Source organism: Papio anubis, chromosome 17 (genome assembly GCF_008728515.1).
Source record: "Papio anubis isolate 15944 chromosome 17, Panubis1.0, whole genome shotgun sequence".
Taxonomy (NCBI): domain Eukaryota; kingdom Metazoa; phylum Chordata; class Mammalia; order Primates; family Cercopithecidae; genus Papio; species Papio anubis.
Window position 1 is genome coordinate 22,120,454 of NC_044992.1, and position 24,433 is coordinate 22,144,886.

The following is a 24,433-nucleotide window of genomic DNA, read 5'->3' on the forward strand; positions in this document are numbered from 1 at the left end:
GCCAAAGCAGGAAAAGCCCTGGGTCCTGCCTGGCACTCACCTGTTCACCAGGGAGACGAGAAGGGTGAAGAGCTCGCTGTAGAGGCCGGCCGCCATGCCCTCAAGGCACTCCAGCGCACTCAGTTTCGGGCCTGTGGGGCAGGGGGAGCAGCGCTATCTCCTGCTCTGCAGGACTCCCCACCTGGGTAGGCCCCTGACCTGCCCAAGGCCCAGTCAGCACGGGGCCTGGGGCAGGGCCTCTGCCACTGACAGAGCATCTGTTCACTCCAGCAATCCCCTCCAGCCCCAGGGATGGCAGCAAGGCCGGGATGAGGCCTCCCGCTCACAACCATCAGCCAAGGGACAAAGCGTACCTGTCCCATCTCCCAGGCCACTCTCCTCGGGGCCCTGGCGGAAGGAGGTGGAGCGCTGCAGAGTGCCACCCTTGTGCTGGTGCTTGAAGATGGCTGAAGACAGCTCCTCCAGGCTGCAGCCCAGTAGGTACGCAGCCTTCTGGGCCCACTCATGGCGGGCAAACTGCTTGCGCCCAGCTGTGGAGTGGAAAAAGGGATCTGGCATCCTGGGTCTTTTTCCTTAGGCCAGCTGATGACCTGATGACCAGCTGATGACTATGCATCTTCTGGGGGCAAAAACCAGCCCTGATGACACCTGATGGGCTTTAGGCAGAATAGGGGCAGCCAGCAGTGGCCAGCATTTCCTGTGTTCCATGGGGATGGAGAGAATGAGCAGGTCCTAAAGTAGGCGGTAACTCCACATGCTGCCACCGGAGGGCAACAAGCCGGTTGCAAAAATCCCTTTTCAGACGGCTCAGCTCCAGGGGTGCCCAAGTAGGGGAAGGGCGGACGGACCAGCCCACCTGGGATGGGCACAAGAACCCTGTGTGCCTGTGGGGGATTTATCTTGAGAGATCGCTCATGCCTCCTCATTCCCTGGGTGCATTAGAACCCTCCCTCTTGCCCCCCTGGCATCTGCCAGTGGAGACCACAAACACCCACTGATGGCCCAACAGTGGGGAGGCAAAAAAGCCGCAGGGGAAAGGGAACAGCCCGCACAGACGTATGTGCCTCAGCCAACATGTGTCTAATCACGGCAATTAGGGAAAGCTAACAAGAAACAAGGTTTTACCTTCAGCAGCTTCTGTAAGGCAAAGGACCAGCATGCAGCATGCAAAGAAAAACAGTGTGTTAGCAAACAGTCATCAACGGGGCTCGCCGCCTCGAAGGGACCGTGGGGCGGGGCTGTTGTGAGGATGAGCAGGCAAGAAAACACAACCACAGTCAGACTTGGGACAAATGCAAACACACACACACAGTCTCCAGGGAGTATGTTTGTGGGTGTAATCACACTGACACATACAGGAAGAGACCCACAAAGACATTCATGCACATGTGTGCGCGCACACACACACCCTGGAAAACACTGGAAGCTCTGAGGCGCTAACAGACATTGCTCGACAAGGTCCCTGTGCTGACACCCGGAGCTCTCTGCTTGCAGCTGGGGCTGGGTAGGCTAGAGGAAAGCTAGGCTTGTCACCACCTCAGAGTGAAGCAACTTCCCTCAACACACAGCCACACGCCTGCCTGCCTGTCCGTCCTCCACATTCTCGAAACAACTTCCCTAACCCAGAGCCTGGCTCCTCCTGGGCAGGGATGCCACTTCTTGGGGTCGCACGGAGCCTCATGCCCGGGCATCCATTCCTCCATGCACCCACCACCCGCCAGGGCTTTCTCACTCCAGCTGAGCAGCCTGGGGCCCTTCACATCCCAGAAGGGGACAAAGCCAAAGCCCAAGGTGCTGTTCAGCACTAGCATCCCCTTTCCCTAAACTGTAGAAAAAAGGGGTGAAGAGGTGCTCAAATCGCCACCCTCCAACGTAAGTCATCTTGAAGGATGGAGCAGAGCTCCTCCAAGCCAGGCCAAGTCCCCAAGCGCAAAGTGCCAAAGCTGCAGCCCATTCGTTACCACGGTGCCTACTGCCCCCTAGTGGCCGCCACCTTGACATGCAAGAGGAAGATACGCAGCTACCCAACCAGTGGAGAGAAGAAAAGAGGACTGGGGAAAACTGGTCTCCGGAGGCCCCAGGAAGCAAGCCCACCCTACCCCACCCCATGGTGGGCATCCTGAGAGGTTCCAGGATTCAGATCCAAAACTGGCAGGAGAAGCAGCTACTCCTGGGACTCCAAGACACCCCACAGCCTGCAGGCTCCCCTTTCATTCTTAACCCCCGGGGTTCTCCCCAGACCAGTCCTCTCCGCAGCAATAGAACAAGCCCAGCCCCCAGAAAGTCCTGGGCAAGCACCAAGACAGGGCCCGGCGGCCCCTACACCCCAGGGCGGGGCCAAGGTCAGTTACCCGCTTGCTCCTCGGGGGCCTCTGTCAGGAAGGGAACAAGAAGGAGAGTTATTCCAGCGGGGCTGCCCTGCCTTAGTGTCCTTCTCGTCCCTCAGCCTCTGAACCCCCAGCCCTCCATGCTTCCTCACAGTGCCCCCCGGGGGGCTGAGAAGAGGCACAAGCAAAAGAGGGGTGTCTCAGAATGGCTGAGTCTGTGCTGGGCAAGAATAAACTGGGAGTGGGCAGGGCCCCTAAGAGATCTCCCAGGGGACAGGCCAGCCTACTGGGACCCACTGCAGGTTACCTTTGGTAGCTCCTGCAGCCCCCAGGTGGTAGATGGCAGCCAGAATGAGCCAGCAGGCCTTCTGTTCATCGGGGGAGATGCCCAGCACCTTCATGGCCGCCTGCAGCTTACTAAACTGCTGAGCTGCCTTCTGCTTTTCCTCAGGCTGTGGAGATAGATGACTTCAAAGGGCTGTTCCTCCCAGCACACCCCCATGAGAAGCTGGGCCCTCAAGACAAGGCTTGGGTAGAGCCAGCAGCTGGAGCTGGGCTCCCATTATTCCCATGGGACCCATGGAGGCTTTTCCTACCCTCCAAGGCCCAGGGCTGCCAACCCAGACCCACAGACCCCTCACCTTGGCCAGTGGCACAATCCCAAACACATTGTTCTCTGCCAAGTGGTTGAGGTGGAGCTCTGTCCTAGGGGTATAAATAAGGCGTCAGCACGGCGCTTGGTCCCCATGCCAAGGCCATTTCCCCCCAGGGCGGAGACAGACAGACTCAGCTTCCAGACTCCAAGTTCTGTCTGCCCATCCTCCCATCATCCCCGACTGGCAGGCCAGCTGCCACTGCTTTCCTAACTGGCCTGGATGCCTGGTCAGGGCACCATTCTCCTGAGTACAGGCCACCAGACATGCTCTGGTAAGAGGATGCAGCCAGGCCCCCAGAAGGGAGCAGGGAACCTGACCAAAGGGTGAGTCCAGCCAAGGCAGAGACCATGCCCTCAGTTACAAGGAGGGCTAAAGAGGACAATGGCCTGGGGTTGCTGGCTCAGCCTCATCATTTATCTCTTTTCAGTGAACACACAGCAAGTCTGAAGGTCTAAAGGGAAGAGCGTGGCAGAGGCAGCCAACACGGGGCAGGAAGGGCTAGTCTGGAGGCCACTGGAAGAGGCATGGGCTTTTGGCCCCAGTGTGGACTCAAATACCCCTACCAGTCATGCGATGGTAGGCAAGTTCCCAACCACCGGCACCTCAGTGAGCTTTGCTTTCCAGAACTGGCTTCATGGGTAATGGAGATCCTAGCTAGGCCCTGGAAACACTGAAGGGTTTTCTGTTCCCCTCCCACATAGCCAGGCCCCAGTACCCAGGACCAGGGAGTTCCTGATAGGCAGGGACTACATCTCATCCGTGTCACCATCCCTGGGGCCTAGCTCAGAGCCTACCACATAGCAGACATGCAATGACCAAACAGTGCAGGACGTGATCAAGTGGCTTTAATCCTGGATGCAATCAAGGTCCAGGAGGCCAGTCAGCGGGCTGGAGCTCATAGCACCCTTGTGTACCCTCTGACCCATCTCACCTGAGGGTGCCATCCCCACAGGCCAGCAGGTAGTAGAAGATGTTGAATGTGGCCTCACTGGCTGGGCGCCGAGCCACACGAAGCTTCTCCAGAAGCATTGTCTGTGGCACAGCATGGAGGTGTGGGTAAGCAGGGTAGTGCCAGATCAAGTTTTTCCCACCCCACATCAGAAGGAATCAAACCCATGGTCCTCTAGGCCCTGGGGAACAAGCAGCTGCATTTTTTTTAAGATTTGAGATAGAGTCTCACTCTGTCACCCAGGCTGGAGCAAAGTGGAGTGATCTTGGCTCACTGCAACCTTCGCCTCCTGGGTTCAAGTGATTCTCCTGCCTTGGCCTCCTGAGTAGCTGGGATTACAGGCATGCACCACCATGCCCAACTGATTTTTGTATTTTTAGTAGAGATGGGGTTTCACCATGTTGGCCAGGCTGGTCTTGAACTCCTGACCTCAGGTGATCCACCCACCTCAGCCTCCCAAAGTGCTGGGATTACAGGCATGAGCCACTGCACCCAACCTGCATCTTGTTTTTTAATTCTTTTTTTTAAAGATAGGGTCTCGCTCTGTTGCCCAGGCTGGAGTGCAGTGGCACAATCACAGCTTGCTGCAGCCTTAACCTCCCAGGCTCAAGTGACCCTCCCATTTCAGTCTCCCAAGTAGCTGGGACCACAGGCATGCACTACCACATCTGGCTCAATTAAGCAGCTGCATCTCATTCCCAAGGTGCTCAACCAGATACCAGATCCCTCTAGGATCAAACTGGGGACAGAAACCAGAATGAGGTGGAAGAAGACAGGCCCCGCTGCCCAGCCCCCAGGTGCCTGCCTTCTGGAAATGGGAGCCTGTGATGAGGTATTTAGCATGGGAAAGAATCAGCCTTGGCTGGGCCTTACTTTACTGACAAGCCGGTCCTCTGCTAGGTGAAATCGGCCCGAGAGAAGCCCCAAGCATGAATCTCAGAAAATGGGTGTGAGGCTGAGGCCCAGCAGTAGAGTGAGGACAACCCCAGGGTTGGGAGAGTGAAGCGAACTGGGCAGAAAGCTGGACCAGGCCCCATCCAGGGCAGGAGGCCCTGAGGGCAGAAGGTGATGCCTCCGGGTAGCACAGGGCAAGCCTGCCTGTGCCTGGGTCAATTTTGTTGGGGTAGAATCCCAGGAAAATGAGGCACGGGAGACAGCCTAATTTCTAGGTCATGAAATCACGTGGCCCATCTCCTACTACCCCGAGTCCTGGGCAGCACTCTCACCTGAATGGAGGCTGAGGCCACCTGGCCAGCTTGGTCAAAGTCCAGGGAGAGGATCTGGGAGAAGCGGGTGGCATTGCCGTTCATGATGGTGGGGCTGTTCCCAAAGGCTTCCAGGAGGGTGTACAGAGCCTGCCACTTCTCCACTGCAGAATACAGGCCCAAGGGGACATCAGGAAAGCCAGGGGCAGCTCATCTCCCAGCTAGGAGCTCCAGAGGTATGAAGGCTTGGGGCCATTCACAGAACTGCCCATGGACAGAGGGGTTTCAGGGGGATGGAAAGGCCAGGGAGAAAAAGAGCTGGCACTTAAGAGGGTGCTCTCTCCTCACTCCCCTCCCCTCACCCCACTTTCAGTTTTCTCCGTTGTTCTTGCCTCACCAGAAAACACCTTGTTCCCGCTGATGCCCGCGATGGTGGCCAGGTACTGCACCAGATGCTGGCAGCTGGTGGTCTTGCCACTGCCACTACTACCCAGGAGGATGATCGACTGGTCCTGACGGCTCATCAGCATCGCCCTGTATGCGGTCTGGGCCACGGCATAGATGTGGGGTGCCATGTCCTCCCGCCGACACCCCTTGAACATGTGCATCACCTTGGGCAGGAGAGCAAGGGAGAGAAGGGGTTGGCTCTTAGCTGATCCCATTAAGACATCCCTCACCACTAAGGTCCACATCTTTCTGGATTTTCCCTCCTGTAGTGCCCAGGGATTCCAAGGCCATGCATGGAAATACAGAAGCTAAGTCCTGGACTCCATCAAAGGTTGTGGGGAGGTCCTGTCCCCCATCTCTTGAAATGACTCCTCTTCCCAAGGTCAACTGTGAGAGTGGATAGGAGCCCAGTGGGATGCCACAGGGGAAGGGCAGAGAGCCAGGGCAGGGGGTGGGGCCAGGAGTCTGCAGGGTAGCCTTGAGGGTGCCGCACCTTCTCGGAGTACACAGCAGGGGCCCCACGGGGGCCAAGAACCAGCAGGCTGGGGCCAGCATACGTGTGCAGCAGGCTAGAGCCATAGCGCTGGCGCAAGGTGTGCAGGACACTGGACTCATTGAGGTACACCAGTGAGGCCAGATCCTCCAGACGGTCGCAGGAGGGAGCATTAGCCTGTGTGGGAGGATAGGCGGGTGGGCACTGGAGCAGCAGAGCCCATCTCTGCTGCCAGAGGATGGGCCTGCCCTGCCCAGAGCACTCCTGAGCCTCCTTCCCCAACCCAGCCCCCTGCCCACCTTCTCCACGTCATCCTCGTCCACATCCAGGATGGCCCCATCGTGGTCCAGCTTCACGCGCACCTTCCCCTCAGGCAAGCTGAGCTCCTCGGATTTGAGTTGACTGGCTGCAGGGGAGGGACAGACAGCTGGGATGGGCCAGGGAAGCCTCTGCTACTCCATGTGGGAACTTCTTGGTCCTGCCCTCCTCCCCACTGCATCACCAGCCTCTCGCTCACTGCTCAGCCCTCACCAGATGCAGAAGGCACATTTGCTGCCCAGCCCTGAGACCAGAGAGTCCTGACATGTGCCCCTGGACACTCCAAGACTCACCCAGTGAGAAGCCATCCCTGTGGACCAGCCACACCTTCTCCGTCTCATTCCAGGCCTCCTCCGCTGCAATCTGCTCTTCTGTCTTCGCCTGTCAGCGAGAGGGAAGAATAAAAGGCCCTGCTATAGAAGACAGGGACAAGGACAGCAGGAGAGGGGAGACAAGTGAAAGCATAGGCTTCGAGACAAGCCACTGGGCAAGGAATGAGTTAGGTGACAGACACAGAACACAGGGACATCAGAGGTGTCCGGGAAAGAGGGTGGGGAAGCCAGGAGGCAGGGGTGGCTCTGAGGAGCCCTGAGGACAGGACACAAAGGCTAGGGACCATACCATCAGTGAGGGTCTGGCAAGACAGGGACACAGGGAGCTTGTGCCCAGGAGAGAGCAGGCCCCAGGAAAGCAAATCACCAGGTTCTCCCTCAGCCACCCTCTACCCCTTCACCCTGCCAAGCCCGGGAGATCAGTGTCCTGAGTCCAAGGCCCTAGACCCTGGCCACAGCTACTAGGATCTTCCATGCCCAGCTCCTCCCTTCATCCAAATGATAGGGCCTCCTTTGCCAGGCTGGGAGAGGGCATGTCCTCAGATCTCAGTAGGGAGTTGCCCAGACTTCGCAGTACAGGATAGGTGGGCTCGGAGCCCTGGCCTCAGCCCTGGCCCTCCTGTCCAGAGGTTGCTCTACCTGGGCCGGGGGACAGTACCCAGGTACACACACCAGCCTCCCTGCTCCCTCTTCATGCCACCATCAGCAAAGACCCCTGTCACACAGACCGAGTGGACATGCTAATGCCACACAAAGGCACGAGGCAGTGCGGCCAGAGATATGGGGGTAGGGGCAGCCCTGCTCTGTCAAACACAGGGAGAGGCTTACACATTATACAGATGGACACAGGAGTGGTGTAAAGGGGCTGGGAGCCCCCAGAGGCCTCAGGAGGTCACCAACTCAGAAATAAGCATTCATAGGTACTGACAGGGTGTGGGCTGTCAAATCTGGCACCCTCTAAGAAGGACATTTGAACTGGGAAGAAACGGTGTCTGGGGGACCTGGGGAAACAGATGAAGGACCCAGGGCCCAACGGGCTCCTCTTGTGTGTGGGTGAAATGACAGGAAGGTCATCCTGTGCCCCAGGTGGGGGATGGGCACCCCAGTAGCATGGACCCACCATCGGGTTAGCCCAGGCCCCTACACTCTCGGAGGGTCCCAGCTGTGAGGCACAATCAGCCTGAAACCCGAGGCCCAGGCGTGGACACTGCCTGGGTCCTGACCCCCTGAGTGAGAAATCAGGAAACGATAAGGAAACATAAGAAGTATGTTCTTTGTTACATTTCTTGGAGTTGAAAGAAAAGGAGATGTGTGCTCTCCTCCCAGGTTGGCTTCTGGCTTTAGCAGATCCCTCCAGTGCTGGATGGCCCTTCCCCAGATTAGAATAGGAGGGCTGGGCTGCACCAGTGGCTCCCAGATCTCTGGGTTTCACGGACCCATGAAATAACTCTTTGAATAGGAGGATCACCATGTGGCTGGCAACATTTTGGTGTGTTAAGTGAGGACATTAAAAAGGCTAGTTCTTTATATTTGAAGAACTATAACTTTATAAAAATCATTACAATGTTATAATTTTTTTTTTTTTTCCAAATCACATAAGACAGGGGAGACCTTTGTGTTGAATAGGCACCAGGTATTTGGGGACTGATGAAGAAGGTGACATCATAGCCTGTAACTAACTCCTTTAAAGTGTATCTGAAAATGGGTTTCTCACATTGGCCAGGAGGTGGAGACAGAGAATGTCTCATGTTCAGGCATGGGCTGGGAAGAGGGCAGGGATTCCGCCTTTTCAGCTTTCTCTCTCCAGAGAGAGCAGAGTTGAAACACCTAGAACTCAACCAGATCCCCCTTGGGCTCCAGTGGCTGAGAACCACATGCCACATGGGCCTGACTTGAAGGGCGACACTCGGTCTAGATGCTCCCCAGGGGCCTGACACAGAGCTGCACCATCTCAAGCTCCTGGCACTACCTCCCGCTGGGGTCCTCCCAGACACAGGGTGGGAGCCTGGAGGAGAAAGAGGCCTTACACTCCAGCAGGAGGCCCGAGCACAGACGCCAGCCCAGGTGCAGGCCGGGGGCGCTGGGTTGTCACCGGAGGGAGCGGAGGGCTCCTGAGTAGGGGGAGAGCACCCTACCTGGCTGTGGGCACGAGAGGCGGCCTCAGAGTCCAGCTACCGACAGCAAGCAAAGGAGAGAGAGAGAAGAAGGGTGAAGACAAGTAGACCACTGGCACGTCCCCTTTAGCAAGCACTCCTGAGTCAAGTGGGCCGGCACTCCCTGGTTGTCCAAGGCTCGGGGTGAAGGTGGGGGTTTGGTGCCAGGACCTGGCCTGAGCAGGTGAAGTGCACCCAGTTAAGGATAGGCCAGGAAGGTGAAGAGACACTAGTGACCATGAGGCCTCTCAGAGGACATGCTCCTCTAAGTCATTCCCAGTGGCCTGGGCAGGAGTCTGCCACTCTGCCTCTGGCCACAGTCTCTCCTGGGCTGACCATCCAGTCTGTTCTGAATCAGGCTCCCTCTTCTGTGTGTCTACCAGGCCAGGCCACCTCACCACACCCAAGGCCTGGGCCCCCTGCCAGCCTCCTGCCTTATCTCCAGAGCATTTCTCAGCCTAGCTCCCCTGTGGCCACCAGCACAGAGCTGTTCCTTGCCTTCTAACACAGCCCAAGGGTGCCACTCCCCAGGCCAAGGGCTGCGTTCAGAGCTGTCGCCCTGCACCTCTCATAGAACACAGCTCCCAGCAGCTTCCAGTCTAGAATCTCTTCCTCAACCCCGACGCACCCTACAGCACTCCCACCTCTGCCAGCCAGGCACACCGACCCCATCTAGATCCAACCTGGGGACCACTTGACAGCTGCCCAAGGGCCAAGGTACCGTGGGCAAACCCTGTGGCCAGCCTTGACCTCTCTGGTTACTTAAAGCCCTGCAAAGCCTTTCTGGGGAGGAAGACGAGTCAACCAGAACTTGGATGTTACCTGTTAGAAATGGGCAAGGAGTTAACAGGCCCCACCTGGGTCTGGAGAGCCAGGACACCAAAAATAGTGACAGCACCCTTCCTTACCACCCGCCAGGCCCTGCCACCAACACATGTCCTAGAGGTAGGACAATGTGGCCAGAGAAAGGGACTGGGCCCTGAGCGAGGAGGGGTGCCCTCCCACATGCACAGCGCTTTGGGCTCTCTGGAGGAACCACTCTCTCCAGAGCACTTCTCTCATTTCTTCGAGAGCCCGACATGAGGGCCCACAGGCTGCCACGGAGCCACCTTCATGGTCAGCGCGCCCACAGACACACACAGGGTCCTGCCGCCAGCCTCAGGAAGAGGGTGGCCAGGGACTGGGACCCACACACAAGAGGGGCATTACAGAAGCTGTGAAGATCCTCTCCAGCCGCTGGTGGGCCTCTTCCACGGGGGTCAGCTGGACCTTGGCAGCTCCTGCCTAAAGGTTAAACCACTATTAGTCCCAGCCCAGAAACGGCGAGGCCGCAGCATGCAGAGCTCCCAGCCCAGGAAGCCACTGGGACCCACCAGGGAAGGGGAGCAAGGTCAGGGAGCAAGCCCCGCGGCAATCTGAGTTTTTAAACGATCAGATTAGAAAAAAAGAACAGTTGCCTGGGAGTTCTGGGGTTATTTCTTCCCACCTGCCTATCTTGAGCACCAAATGGCCCTATTATCCCACTTGCCCTCTGGACCCTGTCCCAGGCCCAGGTGACAGGTGGCTAAACTCCAGGTCAGGGCATGTCTCAGCTCCCAACTCCTCCCTTGTGAGAGGAGGAGGGACAGGGAATCCGAGGGGAGGGCAGCCGCCCGGGAACAGGACCACGACACTCCCCACCTGCTTACAGGCTCTCCAGAGTGACTGACAGTTCTGCCCATACCCTGCCCAAAATGCCCATGCCAGCTCCTCCCTGTGAGCAGGAACAGGCACTTCCCCGATTCACAGACTGGGCCAGGTGGGTGGGAAAAGCAGCGGCTGGCTTTTCTCTAAGTGCTGCAAAGCCCAGGAAGAACGGGGAGCAACAAGGCTCCTCAGGTCGCAGGAGTTAGCAGTCAGGGAGGGGCCTCAAGGCCTCTCAGGCTGTTCCCCCACACCCTCCAGACTCCTCTCCTTGCAGCCAGGAGGAGCCTGCAAGAGCACAGGGAAGTAGTGGCAAAACTTGATGCCCCTCCCCCACACCCTGGGAGGCCTCAGCAGGGTCCACAAAAGGGAAACTTGAAGAGAACTGTCCCCAACTCAGAGGCCAGCCAAGAAGGCAACACTTTCCAAGGGAAAGAGGCTGGACTGACCCTCCCTCCTGCTTCTCAGCCTCCTGCCCCCACCCAGAGAACACTTTCTGGGAAGACAGGATTGTCCTATACCCCAAGGGGCCCACTATACCCATCCGCCATCCAAGCTCAGGGCTCCTCGAGTCCTGCTGCCAGAGGGTCATGCTGGCCAGGCCTAAAGGAGGCAGTGACGGCAGTGAGCGCACCAATAACAACTGTTACTAGCACCACTATCAATGCTACCATTTATGGAGCACCCACCATGCCAGGGACCAGCTTGGAGCATTATCTGTATCATTTCTAATCTTCTGGTTACTTAAAACCCTTATTATCCCTTATTTGCAATTCCAAAATCCCAAAAGCCCCCCAAAGAAAACATTTTTCTTAACTATTTTGGCGGCAAAACCTGGCAGTTTATCCTCTGTGCCCCTGTAGTGTGAATATTCATAGATTTTGCTTGGGAAATATTAATGTTTGTTATGCGTTGTTGCTCATTATGCATCCTGTATGGCACTAAAATACAAAGATTACTAATTTCCAAAATACTTCCACACCCAGGGTATCAGAGAAGAAATTTTGGACCTGTATTAACCCCACTCAACAGGGGAAGTCTGAGATGGGACTTTGCTGAGGTCCCAGGGGATGAGTGGCTGGGAATGCAAGCCCAGACCCCAGACTTGAGAAAACATCTTTCCGCCCGGAACTATCTGCTGAGACTCTGATCCTCCGCTTTGGGTCTGGGGCCTCAAGCTGGCGCCGTGTAGCTGGGGACAAGGCCCTGACTCCCATGGCAAGGCCAGCAGCATGCTGGTTAGCAGTTTCCATCCCAGCCGCCGGGCCAGAGCCCAGGCAACTGCGGGATCCGCATTGGGTTAGGGAAAGCCATGCAGCCCCTGCTGTCAGCACATGACCCTAGGCCCAGCCTCTCGGTCATGTGGGGTTCATTGAGGTGGCTTGGGGCAGCCGGCTGTGAGGGTGTCTGGCCCTTGAGCGAGGGTGGTGAGGGGCAGGAGTGGTTAGTGACACACTCTTGTACCTCCTGCTTCACACCAGGGACTGGTGACTTGGACTGCTGCTCTCCAGTGAGGTCTGACTTCAGGCCAGCGGAGCCTGGGGCCGCCAGCTCCTCCCGTGGGGCTGGGGAGCGCTGCTTCTTTGGGGTTTCAGGCTTGGCTGGGGATCCTGCTTTCTCTGGGGAGTCCACCCAGTCTGGGGAGCCTGGCTCCTGGCTGGAGGGCTTCTCCCCCTTCCCAGGAGACTGCTTGCCGCGGGCCTTGTGCTCCTTGCCCCTGCCCCGAGACATCAGGCTCCGCAGGCCCAGGGAGAGCTCATCCTTGGCTGCCTCCTTCTTCGCTTCAGGCTTAGGCAGAGCAGGGGGAGGCGGGGGAGGGGGTGGCGGCTTGGGACTAGAAGCTGCCTTTTCTCCCCTCTTGCTTCGAGTCGGGTGCTCAGGGGACTTGACTCCTCTGCCTGGGGGCTCCTTGGCATTTCCAAGCTCCTCGCTGGGCAGCACCTTACTCACCACCTTCCTCACTGCATTTGCCACCCGCTTCCGGGACAGGCCCTGGACCTCTTCGCTTGGGCCTTCTGCTGTGGCAGCTCCCAGGCCATTCATGGCGAGTGTGGGTGCAGGGCTCTTGGCTCTCTGGGAAGTCTCTGGGGGTATCGGGCTGGTGGGAGGCTGAGGACTCCTAGATGGGCCGCTGCCTTCCTTTGAGCTGCCCTCTAGCTATAGTCATACAAACACAGGTAGACGTTAGCATCACCCCCTGCAGCCCTGCCCATCCCATGCAGAGGGAGTAAGAAGGTGTGACCTCACGCCCTGGAACAGATCTCCCATTCATCCAAAGCAACACGTGGCTCCAAGAGGCTACCCCAAGAAGCCCACTTTCCATCTTCCAGATAGGACAATTGCAGCTAAGAGTCTGGCTTCTTTTCTACAAAGCACGATCAGGTACTGCTGTCACCTGCTGCCCATCCCCAGGCTCAGCATGGACCTGTGAGATGCCGGCACACAGTGCCCAGAGGCCTGTGAGGCGCTCTGGGGTTACTGGCTTTGTGTTAGGGCAGCAACCAAGTCCCAATCTAGGCGAGCCCACTGCCTCACAGCTCAGACGCAGCAGAGATGGAGCATGGAGAGGTTAAACAGCCAAGTACCACCTCCATTCCCACCACCAATCCCAGGCCTAACTCCAGGGCTTCCTGCCTTTGTGGTCCTTGGTCCTTCCATCACCTGTTTGCTGGGCAGTCAGACCAAAAGCCTGCCCATCCTGAAGGGAAAAATGATCAGGGAGCTCTTCCTGGCCCCAAGACATGCCAAGCCTCCTCCTCGCAGTATCCCTCGTCTGTGGCCACTGTCTGCCCTTCAACTATATTCTCAAGCGCTGCGGAGCCCAGCATGGGCCCAGGAAGCTTCCACTTTAGCCTGCTTTCTGCAGTCTCTTTGTAGTTTTCCTCCTGCAAACCTTTCAAGGGTTTGGAGACCCCCTAGCTCCCAGAGTGTGTGTATAGCCCACAAAGGGTTAAGCACTCAAGCAGCCTCAGCTCCATTCTGCCCTGGAGTGGACTGGTATACTCTAGCTGGTGTGCCCACCCTTCCCCCACACACTGGTGCTAACTGTCTGGGTCTCAAGGGACTGCCACTGGAAGGCCAGGCTGGCTAACAGCAGGACAGTTTCCCATAAAGCCAGCCCCATTGCCTGGAGGGAGTAAGGGCAACTGGGGGTCTCCTTGTTGGACAGGCAGAGCTCTGTCACCAGCTGAGCTGTGCTTGAGTCCTTGCTGCCCAAAACAATGATCTTGGTTCTAGAACACATATGGGCACTGGGCTCTGTGAAGGCCCACCTGCCCATGCTTGCTTGGATGCAGGAAGATGCTCATAGTAGGCACACCTGGGAGCTGCTGCCTCTGGATGCCACAAGGAGAAGTTGCTCCACCTTTTGCGCAGAGCTGAGCCAAGGGCCTTAATCTAGGCCCTGGTTACAGGTTGGCTCTGCTGAAGGGATAGAGAGAGTAAGGGCTTGAAGGTGCCTCTTCCTCAACCTCTTAGGCCAAGAGTGATCAATGGCATGCCAGGGCACTGCAGAGTTGGCCAGTGGCCCTAGCCACTGGATCCTACACTCCTCCCCTCCCTCTTCTGGCTTTTCTCCCATCCCCCTTCCATCATTAAGATGATGACGATGGGCCAGGTGTGGTGGCTCACGCCTGTAATCCTAGCACTTTTGGAGGCCAAGGCAGGGAGATTGCTTGAGCTCAGGAGTTCAACACCAGCCTGGGCAACATGGTGAAACTGTTTCTACAAAAAATACAAAAATTATCCAGGCTTGATGGTGTGCGCCTATAGTCCCAGCTACACTACTCAGGAGGCTGAGGTGGGAGGATAGCTTGAGCCTGGGAGGCAGAGGTTGCAGTGAGCTGAGATGGCACCACTGCATTCCAGCCTGGGTGACAGAGTAAGACCCTGTCTCAAAAAAAAAAAAAAAAGAAAATGATGATAATGATGATGACAATGATGATGATAGTAATTGGTAAGACTTACACAGTACTTACTATGGGCCATGGCACTCTTCCAAGCACTTTACATGTAGTTTTTGCAAAAAAAAATAAATAAATTCTGGGCAACTCTGAGGCCTCTCCCTCACACACGCACATCCCTTTCAAATCACAGTCTGGCTTTCCAGGATTGTTTGCAGATCAGGTGGAAGCCACAGTGCCTGGCTAATCAAATTGACCAAGGAAGTACGGGGAGCCAGGACAGGCACCATCTGGGGTAATGAAGTAAGGATCTGTGTTGTGATCCAGCTCTGCCCCAGAGCCCTGGGCACTCCTGCCCCCTGTGCCACCAGCTGCCCTCTCCTAACTACACATCTCTGGACTTGGCTATTCAGAAACCGATTCTCCTCTCTTGCCTTAGGAGAGTCCAGGTTTATTCAAGGTCTCTATCCCAATGCACTGGGGCTGGAGGCAGTGGGTAGCTAGAGCCTGCCTCCAGGTCACCTGCACCAAGCAGCTGACAGGGTCTTGGAAGAGACAGCAGCGACTGCAGTGAAGTCCCTCTAAGCCCTTGCCTTGTGCCACCCAGAGCAGGCTGAAGAATCCCAACAGCTGAGCTCTCATTTGACGCTCCCTAACCTAAGTGTTTGCCCACCCAAGCCTCTCCAGGCCCAAAGGGTTCAGGACACCAGAAGCAAAGGGAGGCAACTTAAGGGGATTAGGGAGGAGGTTAGGGGAGGTCCCCAAAGCACCCTGGCTATCTCCTTCACACACCTGAGGCTGGCATCACACACACCATACTTTCTTCCCCTTTACTAGAGTTCTCTCCAGCTGAGCCACACAGGAAGGGGCCCCCTGCAATCTCCACCTACTCCATGGAGCTGTCTCACAGACTAGTCCAGGGCTAGTGGGTGCAGGGGCACACACACACATGTACACACACACGCGCGTGCACACACACACGCACACACGCACGCACATGCACGCATGCACGTCTCGGAGAACTCAGGGATACACTTACAGCCCCTTCCTCCTTGCCAGGAGAGCCAGGCTTTGGCAGAGTTTTGTCCTCCTCTTTAACCTGAGGGAGCAGATGAAGAAGTCACTGGCAGGTCAAGGCTGGGAGACCCAGCACTAAAAGCACAGGGAGAGAACATTCAAGGGGCCTCCCTCTCCCTGAGAGGTGGAGCTCCTGAGTCTTTAGGAATACCAGGGCTAGGGGACCTGGGCAAGAGTTATCCTATCCTAGAATCAGGACTATTCAGTGATGACTTCAAGAATGAAGAGTCTGTGGGGGCAAAAGCCAAGTACCCTTGCCCTCAGCGACCAGCCACTTTGCCCACTTTGGGGGCTAAAGAGGTCCACCCACAGCACCATCGTGGCTTTGGTTACGTGGCAGATAGGAAGATCCAGCTAATGTAACTCATCCAAACTACAAGAGTCATCCCCAGCTCAGGCAAGAAGTGGTTTGAACAAAAAGCCCCTGATCTAGTGACAGAGGAGGTAAAAGTAACCCAGTGTGGGTACCTGTGGGCCAGCAGCTTTTAGAGTAGAGTGAAGGTTGGCCCCTATCGGGCTGGCTCTGACTTGCTTCTTGATCCTGCACAATTCCCCAAGCTCAGCTGAGCTCTTGCTGGAGGCAGGGAGTTGGGCAGAGGCGGAGATTCAGGAGGCCAGATATTTTCTTAACCTCAGACTCACAAAACTGCCAACCATGCAGCCAAGGGAGGGAACCCTGAAGCTAGGGGCGGGGTATGGAGGAAGGAAAGATGCCTAAGCTCTGGACACTGTGGCCAGGGGTTTGTGCTGGAGCCCAGGAGCTGGCTAGCCTGAGTCAGAGGGGAGGAGTGGAGTCATGGAAACAGCAGATACCATCACACATCTGGAAAAGGGGCAGATGATGCGGAAGCTCTGAAGGTTCTTTCAGTTCAGAAACTGGCTCACAACAGACCCAGGCCTCAAGTTTAAAAGAGCCTTCTCCTTTCCCCTCACCCGTATCTCTCCCTCCAAAAGCTCAGGCAGTCCTAGTGGATTTAATTTCTCCTCTTTCCTAAGTCACCTAGGACTGCAGGAAAAAGACAGGCCTGTTACCAACCCTACCTCCTCCTCAGCGTGCCTCTCCTTCCCAGCACAATGTGGGTAGGAGCATGGCAAGAAGTCCTTGATTCCTAAGGGAAAAAATCCTTAGAAACATCCAGAATCATTTACATGATCCACTTGGGGGAACTCTCCAATTTTAACCAGGGTCTATGGCTAATTTTGAGCTCAAATTAGCAGTGCCAGAGGCACTGGCTGGCGTGATAGCCGCTGCAGTTTTAAAGCTGCATCTTGTCCACAGAGCTATCTGCAACAGGCTCAAGCTTCATAGTTAGCTCACAATGCCAAGGATGGGGGAAAATGACAAATATTCACCAGAGTGGAGCCTACTTCTTTAAGAAATGGAATCGGAGCAGAGAAAGGGAAGGCAGGGAATGGGGGACAGAGTGAGGAAGAGTGGCAGGGTCTAGGTCTGTGCCTGCTGCCCCCCACCAAGCCATCACTCTCCCCCTTGCTGCCCCAGGGATCACACCATGCAGTAGTTCCGGGGCACACAGGTTAGTGGGAGGACAAGTGTTTGCAAATCACACAGATACATTCATTACTGCATGCAGTGCTGTTAACTTGGGTTCTGGGGTGGCCCAGATTCCAAGTCCACTCTGTGTTCTTCACCAGCTCCAAATCTGTCCTCCCTCCAGTGGCTCAAATTTGGGACCCCAAATGTCTGGCCCAAGGTGTGGCATTGGGGAAAACACTGGGTGCCCCCCAAGTGTCTGAAACACTGGGCCCAGCTCTGAGCTCAGCTCTGGATTTAGCGTCAGGCTGACTCACTGCTCCCTCCCCCACCAGAAGGGCTCTGGCTGTTGTAGGTCACTGCCCAGCTGGGGACTATGCACACACATAAAGGCACACGCACAGGCAGTCCCAAGTCTGCGGCCTGAATCACCCTCTGGACCCAGGTGGCCAACTGGCCTGACTCCTCACCCTCAGCCCCTTGTCCTCCTACCCACTGCAGTCCCCAGGCTCAGGGAGACCCAGTTCCAGTGGTCCCTCCACAGCAGCCCACGTTCCAGGGGTGAGTCAAGGCAGCAGGATGGTGGGAAGGGTGTGGAGGGGTTAATCCAGCGGGACACCAGCAGGACAAAGGGCAGCTCACCTTACCAGAGATGGGGCTTAGGGGAGGAGCATGACTCAGCACAGGAGCCCATCCAGCCAGAATAGGGAGTTCACCAGCCCCTCCCCGTCATTCTCCCTGCCACCCCCAATTATACACACGTGCCCCAGTCCATCTCTAGCTTCCAAAGCTCCCTCTCCCACAAGCCAGTCTCCTGCCTGCAGACACAACATGCTAAGCACACAGGAAAAACATAAAGATTTTAAAATCTAACTTTCCTTTTGCTCCCAGAAGGCGAACCTTGATGAAAAGGCCATGACGCTGAAGGTAACCTGTACCCTGAGCCAGAGAAGAAATTGGGGGCAGGGTCTCGCGGTGTCTCAGAGTCTTCCTAAAAGCCAGAACCTGCCAGGACAAACGCTGTGGGCAACAAGGGGAAAGGAGGAATGGAGTGGAGGAGGAAGGATTACAAAACTCAAAAGGGCATTGGAGTAAGGAATAAAATATTAAAGGAAAATGAAGGAAAGTAGGCACAGAACATAGCACTCCCTACCCTTGGAAGCTGTGTGCTTTGTTTTTATTTTTATTTTTTTATTTTTTGAGACGCGGTCTCACTCTGTAGCCAGGCTGAAGTGCGATGGTGCCATCTCGGCTCACTGCAGCCTCTGCCTCCCGGGTTCAAGCGATTCTCCTGCCTCAGCCTCCCCGGCAGCTGAGATTACAGGCATGCACCACCATGCCCAGCTAATTTTTGTATTTTTAGTAGAGATGGGGGTTCACCATGCTGGCCAGACTAGTCTCAAACTCTTGACCTCGGGTGATCAGCCCGCCTCGGCGTCCTAAAGTGCTGGGATCTATACAGGCGTGAGCGCTGCGCCTGGCCAGAAGCTGTGTGCTTTGAATAAGCCACTTTGCCTCTCTGGGCCTCTCTGTAGAATTAGGGGCTAGTCTAGACAATGGCTCAAAGCCTCTCCATGTCTGGCACCTTAGGAGTCTATGTGGGGAGAGGCACTCAAATTCTATTTATTTATTTATTGAGACAAAATTTCGCTCTTGTTGCCCAGGCGGGAGTATAATGGCACGATCTGGGCTCACTGCAACCTCCGCCTCCCGGACTCAAGCGATTCTCCGGCCTCAGCCTCCCGAGTAGCTGGGATTACAGGTACCCACTACCACACCTGGCTAATTTCTGTATTTTCAGTAGAGACGGGGTTTCTCCATGTTGGTCAGGCTGGTCTTGAACTCCCGACCTCAGATGATCCACCCACCTCAGCCTCCCAAAGTGCTGGGATTACAGGTATGAGCCACCACGCCCAGCTGGCACTCAAACCCTTAATACAGTAAACCAAAGTTGTGGGCCTGTGACCTAGGAGAGGAATTGAGGAAGCTGCCTCAGGACTCCAGCAACTTTGCCTTCCTGCTGTAACACGCATTACCTGGGGCAAGAGGCCTGGAGAACTGCAAAACTGTCCATCTATGGATTAGAAACCCGAGCTGGGCCTCTTGAAAAATCAAGTCAGAATCTGCCTCAGTCCAGGCACAGGCTTCATCCAAAGAATCAGTGCAATTCAGTGGAGTTTAAGAACTGGTTCTTTTTTTTTTTTTTAATTGAGACAGAGTCTCGTTCTATCACCCAGGCTGGAGTACAGTGGCGCAATCTCGCCTCACTGCAACCTCTGCCTCCTGGGTTCACACCATTCTCCTGCCTCAGCCTCCCGAGTAGCTGGGACTACAGGTGCCCACCACCACGCCTGGCTAATTTTTTGTATTTTTTTAGTGGAGACGGGGTTTCACCGTGTGAGCCAGGATGGTCTCGATCTCCTGACCTCGTGATCCGCCCACCTCGGCCTCCCAAAGTGCTGGGATTACAGAAGTGAGCCACTGCGCCCGGCCAAGAACTGGTTCATTCTTAAAACCGCTTATCATAAATGAATAGTTAAAAATTAGGAAATGTCTTGTTTTCAATTAATTATTTTTATTTTGCTTTATTGACTTCTGTTTTATTATTCAGTTAATGTGCTAAAGACTTTAAGTTTGTCTGTTGCTGTAATTTTAACTCATTTGATCTTTGGTCTCTTGTTCAAGTTTTCCTACTTGTTCATACAGGTCCCATCTGGCCTAGGCTTTAAGGACACCGGGCCATTTCCACCCAGGCCTGTTCCTCTGCATCAGCTGTTCCTATTAGCATCACTCTGAACACAGATGTGGGGCTCTCCCCAGAGGAAATTCTGTGGCTTTTATGCAGAATTGCCTAGACAGTTTTCCTGTCTTCCTTATCACTGAATTTGTTTAGGATCAAGAGCAAGTTATCCTGGAACTGGATTATTTATAACCCAAAGGATAAATGCTTGAGGGGGTGGAAACCCCACTGTCCATGATGTGCTTGTTTCTCAATGCATGCCCATATCAAAACATCTCATGGGCCGGGCACGGTGGCTCACGCCTGTAATCCCAACACTTTGGGAGGCTGAGGTGGGTGGACTGCTTGAGCTCAGGAGTTTGAGACCAGCCTGGGCAACACGGTGAAACCTTGTCTCTACCAAAAACACAAAAAATTAACTGGGCATGGTGGTGCGTGCCTGTGGTCCCAGCTACTGGGGAGGCTGAGGTGGGAGGATCTCAGAGGGAGGCAGAGGTTGCAGTGAGCAGAGATTGTAATACTGCATGCTCCAGCCTGGGTGACAGAGTGAGACCCCATCTCAAAACAAAAAAAGAAATATATATATATATATATATATATATATAATGTATCCCGTAGGTATATAAACCTATCATGTACCCACAAAAATAAAAAATAAAAAAAAGATCAAGTTACTCTTATCCAAGACAGAACGGGTAAGGAACTCAGGCCCCAAAGATGGTGGCAGCATCTGAGTTGGGAACAAATGGCTCTCCAGAGCAAGGGTATTTAGATCTAAGGCCTCTCTTCCTTGACTTGTTCTCTCTCTAGAGATTTCAGCCATTTCTAGCAACATTACTGAATATGGAGCACCTACAATGAGATGGGCCCTATACAAGGTATTTAACATTTATTTTCTAATGTAAATCTTACAACAATCTGAGGACTGGTGATATGGGAATTATTATTATTCCAATTTTGTCGATGAGGGAAAAGATCCAGAAAGAGATTAAGTCATGAAGTTAGTTAAGTGGGGGAACCCAGACTTCAACCCACATTGGTCTGCCTCCAAAGCCTGTGCTGCTTCCTTAGTGCCCACATTTTCTGGTATGTTAGACAGGTGTCAGCCTTGGTAGCCAAATCTGCTTGATAAACTTCATCAGCGTGGAGATTCAGAAGATCCGGTCACGCCAAAGCATGGATTGATAGTGTGTTTTACTAGTGTGCAACTTTCCAAATCGAGTTTTTGGACTTGCAAAAAGGGAGACCCCACCATGATTCTGCCACTCTGCAGCTCACCCACCTCCTCCCTCTGTGGTACTTCTGAGGGACAGCAAGAGAAACCCACACTCACTGAACACTTACTATGAGCCAGGCACAGGGGAAGGCACTTCATACAGGTCTCCTCATTGAATCCTCACAACAACCCACTTTCTAGGTAAGGAAATAAAGAAGGTGAGTTGCCGAGAGCCCTGCAACTATTAAGTGGCAGAGCTGGGAGCCACAACCAGAGTGGATCTTGGGGAGCTGTTGGTGTGTCTTTGTCATCCCTGGACTGTGATTCACCCCTGAGCAGAACTTACCCATCTTACTCATCATACTGTAGGTGCCTAAGAAATGTTAGCTGCACGAGAGTGCTGGGACAGGAGTTCTTTGCACAAACCTCTTATTCCCATCTAATCTCTTCCCCAGATGTAATCTATGGAGAACAACACTTGCCTATTCTGATTCCCAGGGACATGGTACAAACAAGGGAGGTATAATCTCTAAACCTGCTCACAATAAATACATAGTCAACTCAGTGCCTGGGTTTGTGGGGAGGGTGAGGACACTGAAATCGCTTAGTAGCTCTTTGTGGAACAACAGCCACCAAATGCATCATCCTCTGGCCTAGTCATTCCATCTTCAGGAATGTATGTCCAATGAGCAGACTTAAAGAAATAAAGAGAAAGAAAAAAATGCAAAGATTTTTATAGATGCACTCTACATAACAGCTCCAAATTGGAAAGTGCCCAAATGCCTAGAATTAGGAAATGGTTAGGTACAACCTGTTGTTATATTGCCATTTAAACTGACAAATGTGTGGACAACGTAACCATATGGAAAGCTCCACATAAAATAACACCAATCAAAAAAACTGGAACTCAAATAGTATACAAAGAGTGATCATAATAATCTTATAAACTGTGTGAATTAGACACAATAGGAACACTTGGTATTTATTTTGTTATGTATTTGTTACTTACTTCTTATTTTTATTGTGAAGATGGCTAAATAGTCAATAAAAAAGAAAAAGAAAAACAGACAATAGCTAGAAGCATTTGTTCTCAAAGAGGAGAGATCCAAGAAATGTGCTGAGGGACTGTCAAGCCTCAGCCCCAGCAGGCTTCTGACGCTCTGGGAGCAGCTGGGGTTTACCCTCCACCGTGCCAGCAGAGCCCACTCGCCCTTAACATGCACTTTCTGGGCCCCTCACAGGAGGGAATGGGGGCACAAATGCTTCTAGGAGAATAATGCGATGCCTCAGGCAGTCCCTCAGGCCTGGAATGCCCGGCCTGGACAAATGCTTTGAGGCCCAAGCATCCACGCCAGACATCTGCACACTGCAAGCCCCTGAGAGCAGCAGGTAACCCTCAAGAGAGTGCCCAGAGGAAGCCGAGACGTGGCTGAGGTCACTTCCCCACCTCGCCGCTTCTGCCAGCACTCACACACCCAAGGTTTCTCCTTCTGAGGACCAAAAGGCAGGGCATTCTCCTCTCCTCCCTCTTTCCCATTCGGAGGCACAGAGGGCAGTTCCCAGTAGACTTCTTCCTCCCAGTCCCAACCTAGCACCAACTTATCTAGGGATTGGGGGCGATGGGGGGTGGGAGGAACAAAGGAGAAGGGAAGAAATACTAGCATAATAGTAAAAAACGGTTAATCGTTATTGAGCATTTGGTATGTGTCAGGCACTGTGCTGAATCCTTCACATGAATCATCTCATTTGATCCTCACAACATCCCTCTGAAATAGATACTAGTGTGACTGTGTGATTGCTACTTTACAAATGAGCAAAAGGAGGCTCAGAAGGTCAGGTGACTCGCCCAAAGCCTCACAGCAGCAAGTGGCAGATCTGGGATTCACACTCAGGTCTCCTGCGAGAGACCTCCACTGCTCACTTTAAGGGATGGAGGCACGCCCTACCCTCCATCTCCCCTGGCTCACCTGCACTGTTGTCCTTCTACATCAGCTGCCAGAACAGCAGCTTGGGAGGAAAGCAGGGATTCCCAATGATGACCCGCCCCTCCACCCACCGACCTGAATATGCTTTACATGGAACTGCTTGAGAGGAAGGGAAGCTCTCTAGGGAATGAACTGAAGGCCATGCTACCAGACAGAGGAGGAGGGGGAGACGAGCTTGGCAGGGACAACCTGGCCCTTGCAGTGCAGCCTCCAGCCAGAGCCCTCCCCAGCCCCAGGGCGGAACAGAAAGCAGGCAGGCACCCGCCTCACTGCAGGCCAGCCCAGAGGAAGCAGGTGCACTAGAATGGCTTCCTGCCGCAACTGCAGTTGCAGAAGGGTCTTGGTTTCCTCCTCCAACAACTGGACCTGCTGGAGGCCTCCCTTCCCTGGGGATGCTCACTGCCCCTCTGCAGGGCACTTTGCTGTCTGCTTGGATATCACTGTGCATGGCCCTGAATCTGTGACCTGGTGCTAGTGGCCCGGGGGTGGCTGGGGGAGAGTAACATAGACCAGGAAGCACCCATCTCTCAGGGTGAGGAGGTCTCTCTGACCTCTCCCCCACCCCAGGCATACTGCCCACACAACTCAGCCCTGGTGGCAGTCTGGGGGCTGAGGCAGGGCAGTCCTGAGCAGAAAGAGATACAAGTGCTCACAGGCACATCTTAGGCTCCTGATGCACCTCCGCACCAGGCCAGCCCACATACTCTGCCAACTGCTGACACAACTGAAAACCTTACCCTTGGTGGCTGGGAGGGGTAGAGTCAGAGGAACAGAAAGGACTGGGAGCAACTATGCCTCTCCTCACTTTCTTTTTTAAGGAACTTACTTATCTGGAGTAATCTCTACTAAAAAAGAGACTTAGGGCCAGTCAGAGCATCCCCGACACACCATCTGTGCCCCTTGCAAGTGTCCTATGCACAGAAATGGAGGTGGCCATGCTAAGACTACTTTTGGGGACATTGAGAACGGGTGCTCCTTGACAACTCCAAGGACCATCCCCTCTCAAGGAGGAAGAGAGGAGAGGGCTATACCACCAACAATGCAGAGACAAGACTACCGAAGACCTTGGGTGCTGGGGAGGCTGGGGCTTTGGAAGAAAATAGCATTCTAAGGAAGGAAGGCCAAAAAAGCACTAATGGTTGGTGGGGAAGGCATGTCACAGCCTTGGGGGTGGATGCAACCTCAGGAAACTGAGATTCAGAAGACAGTGCCCCTCCAAAACTCCTGAAGTCATGAGTCAGGCCCAGGATGCCCTGCTCCTAGCCACGGAGGGGTTTTTGAGGCTTCCGGGGCTGGGTAACTCCCTTCTTACCAAGAAGCTCCGAGAGGAGCCCCAAGGCGGCCCCACCCCTCTCCCCACCTACTTCAGCCACATCTGGGGAAATCACAAAAAGGTCCCTCCTTTCCTAAATGAGGAAATAGCATGAGGAGCCTGGGACACTTCCAGGGTAGGGGGTC

The 24,433-nt window shown here is 54.5% G+C and overlaps 1 protein-coding gene across 19 annotated transcripts in view; it reads right to left on the bottom strand.

Moving 5' to 3' along the window:
* Window positions 1-24,433, bottom strand: part of MYO18A (myosin XVIIIA) — a 106,074-nt gene that overhangs the window by 41,056 nt on the left and 40,585 nt on the right. For 6 of the 19 annotated variants that reach the window (XM_021928881.2, XM_021928883.2, XM_021928882.2 and 3 more), the window contains exons 3-15: window positions 8,863-8,898; window positions 6,689-6,776; window positions 6,377-6,483; window positions 6,078-6,254; window positions 5,535-5,748; window positions 5,159-5,301; window positions 3,915-4,015; window positions 2,969-3,032; window positions 2,635-2,779; window positions 2,352-2,372; window positions 1,126-1,137; window positions 354-530; window positions 41-131 (exon numbers count right to left, since the gene is read on the bottom strand). In XM_021928881.2, the coding sequence (XP_021784573.1) occupies window positions 41-131; window positions 354-530; window positions 1,126-1,137; window positions 2,352-2,372; window positions 2,635-2,779; window positions 2,969-3,032; window positions 3,915-4,015; window positions 5,159-5,301; window positions 5,535-5,748; window positions 6,078-6,254; window positions 6,377-6,483; window positions 6,689-6,776; window positions 8,863-8,898 (1,376 nt within the window). Of the gene's footprint in view, window positions 1-40; window positions 132-353; window positions 531-1,125; window positions 1,138-2,351; window positions 2,373-2,634; window positions 2,780-2,968; window positions 3,033-3,914; window positions 4,016-5,158; window positions 5,302-5,534; window positions 5,749-6,077; window positions 6,255-6,376; window positions 6,484-6,688; window positions 6,777-8,754; window positions 8,824-8,862; window positions 8,899-10,089; window positions 10,165-12,027; window positions 12,721-15,504; window positions 15,565-17,912; window positions 18,055-21,118; window positions 24,419-24,433 lie in introns of those variants that run through there. The other 13 variants (XM_021928886.2, XM_021928884.2, XM_021928879.2 and 10 more) reach the window with 9 other exon arrangements.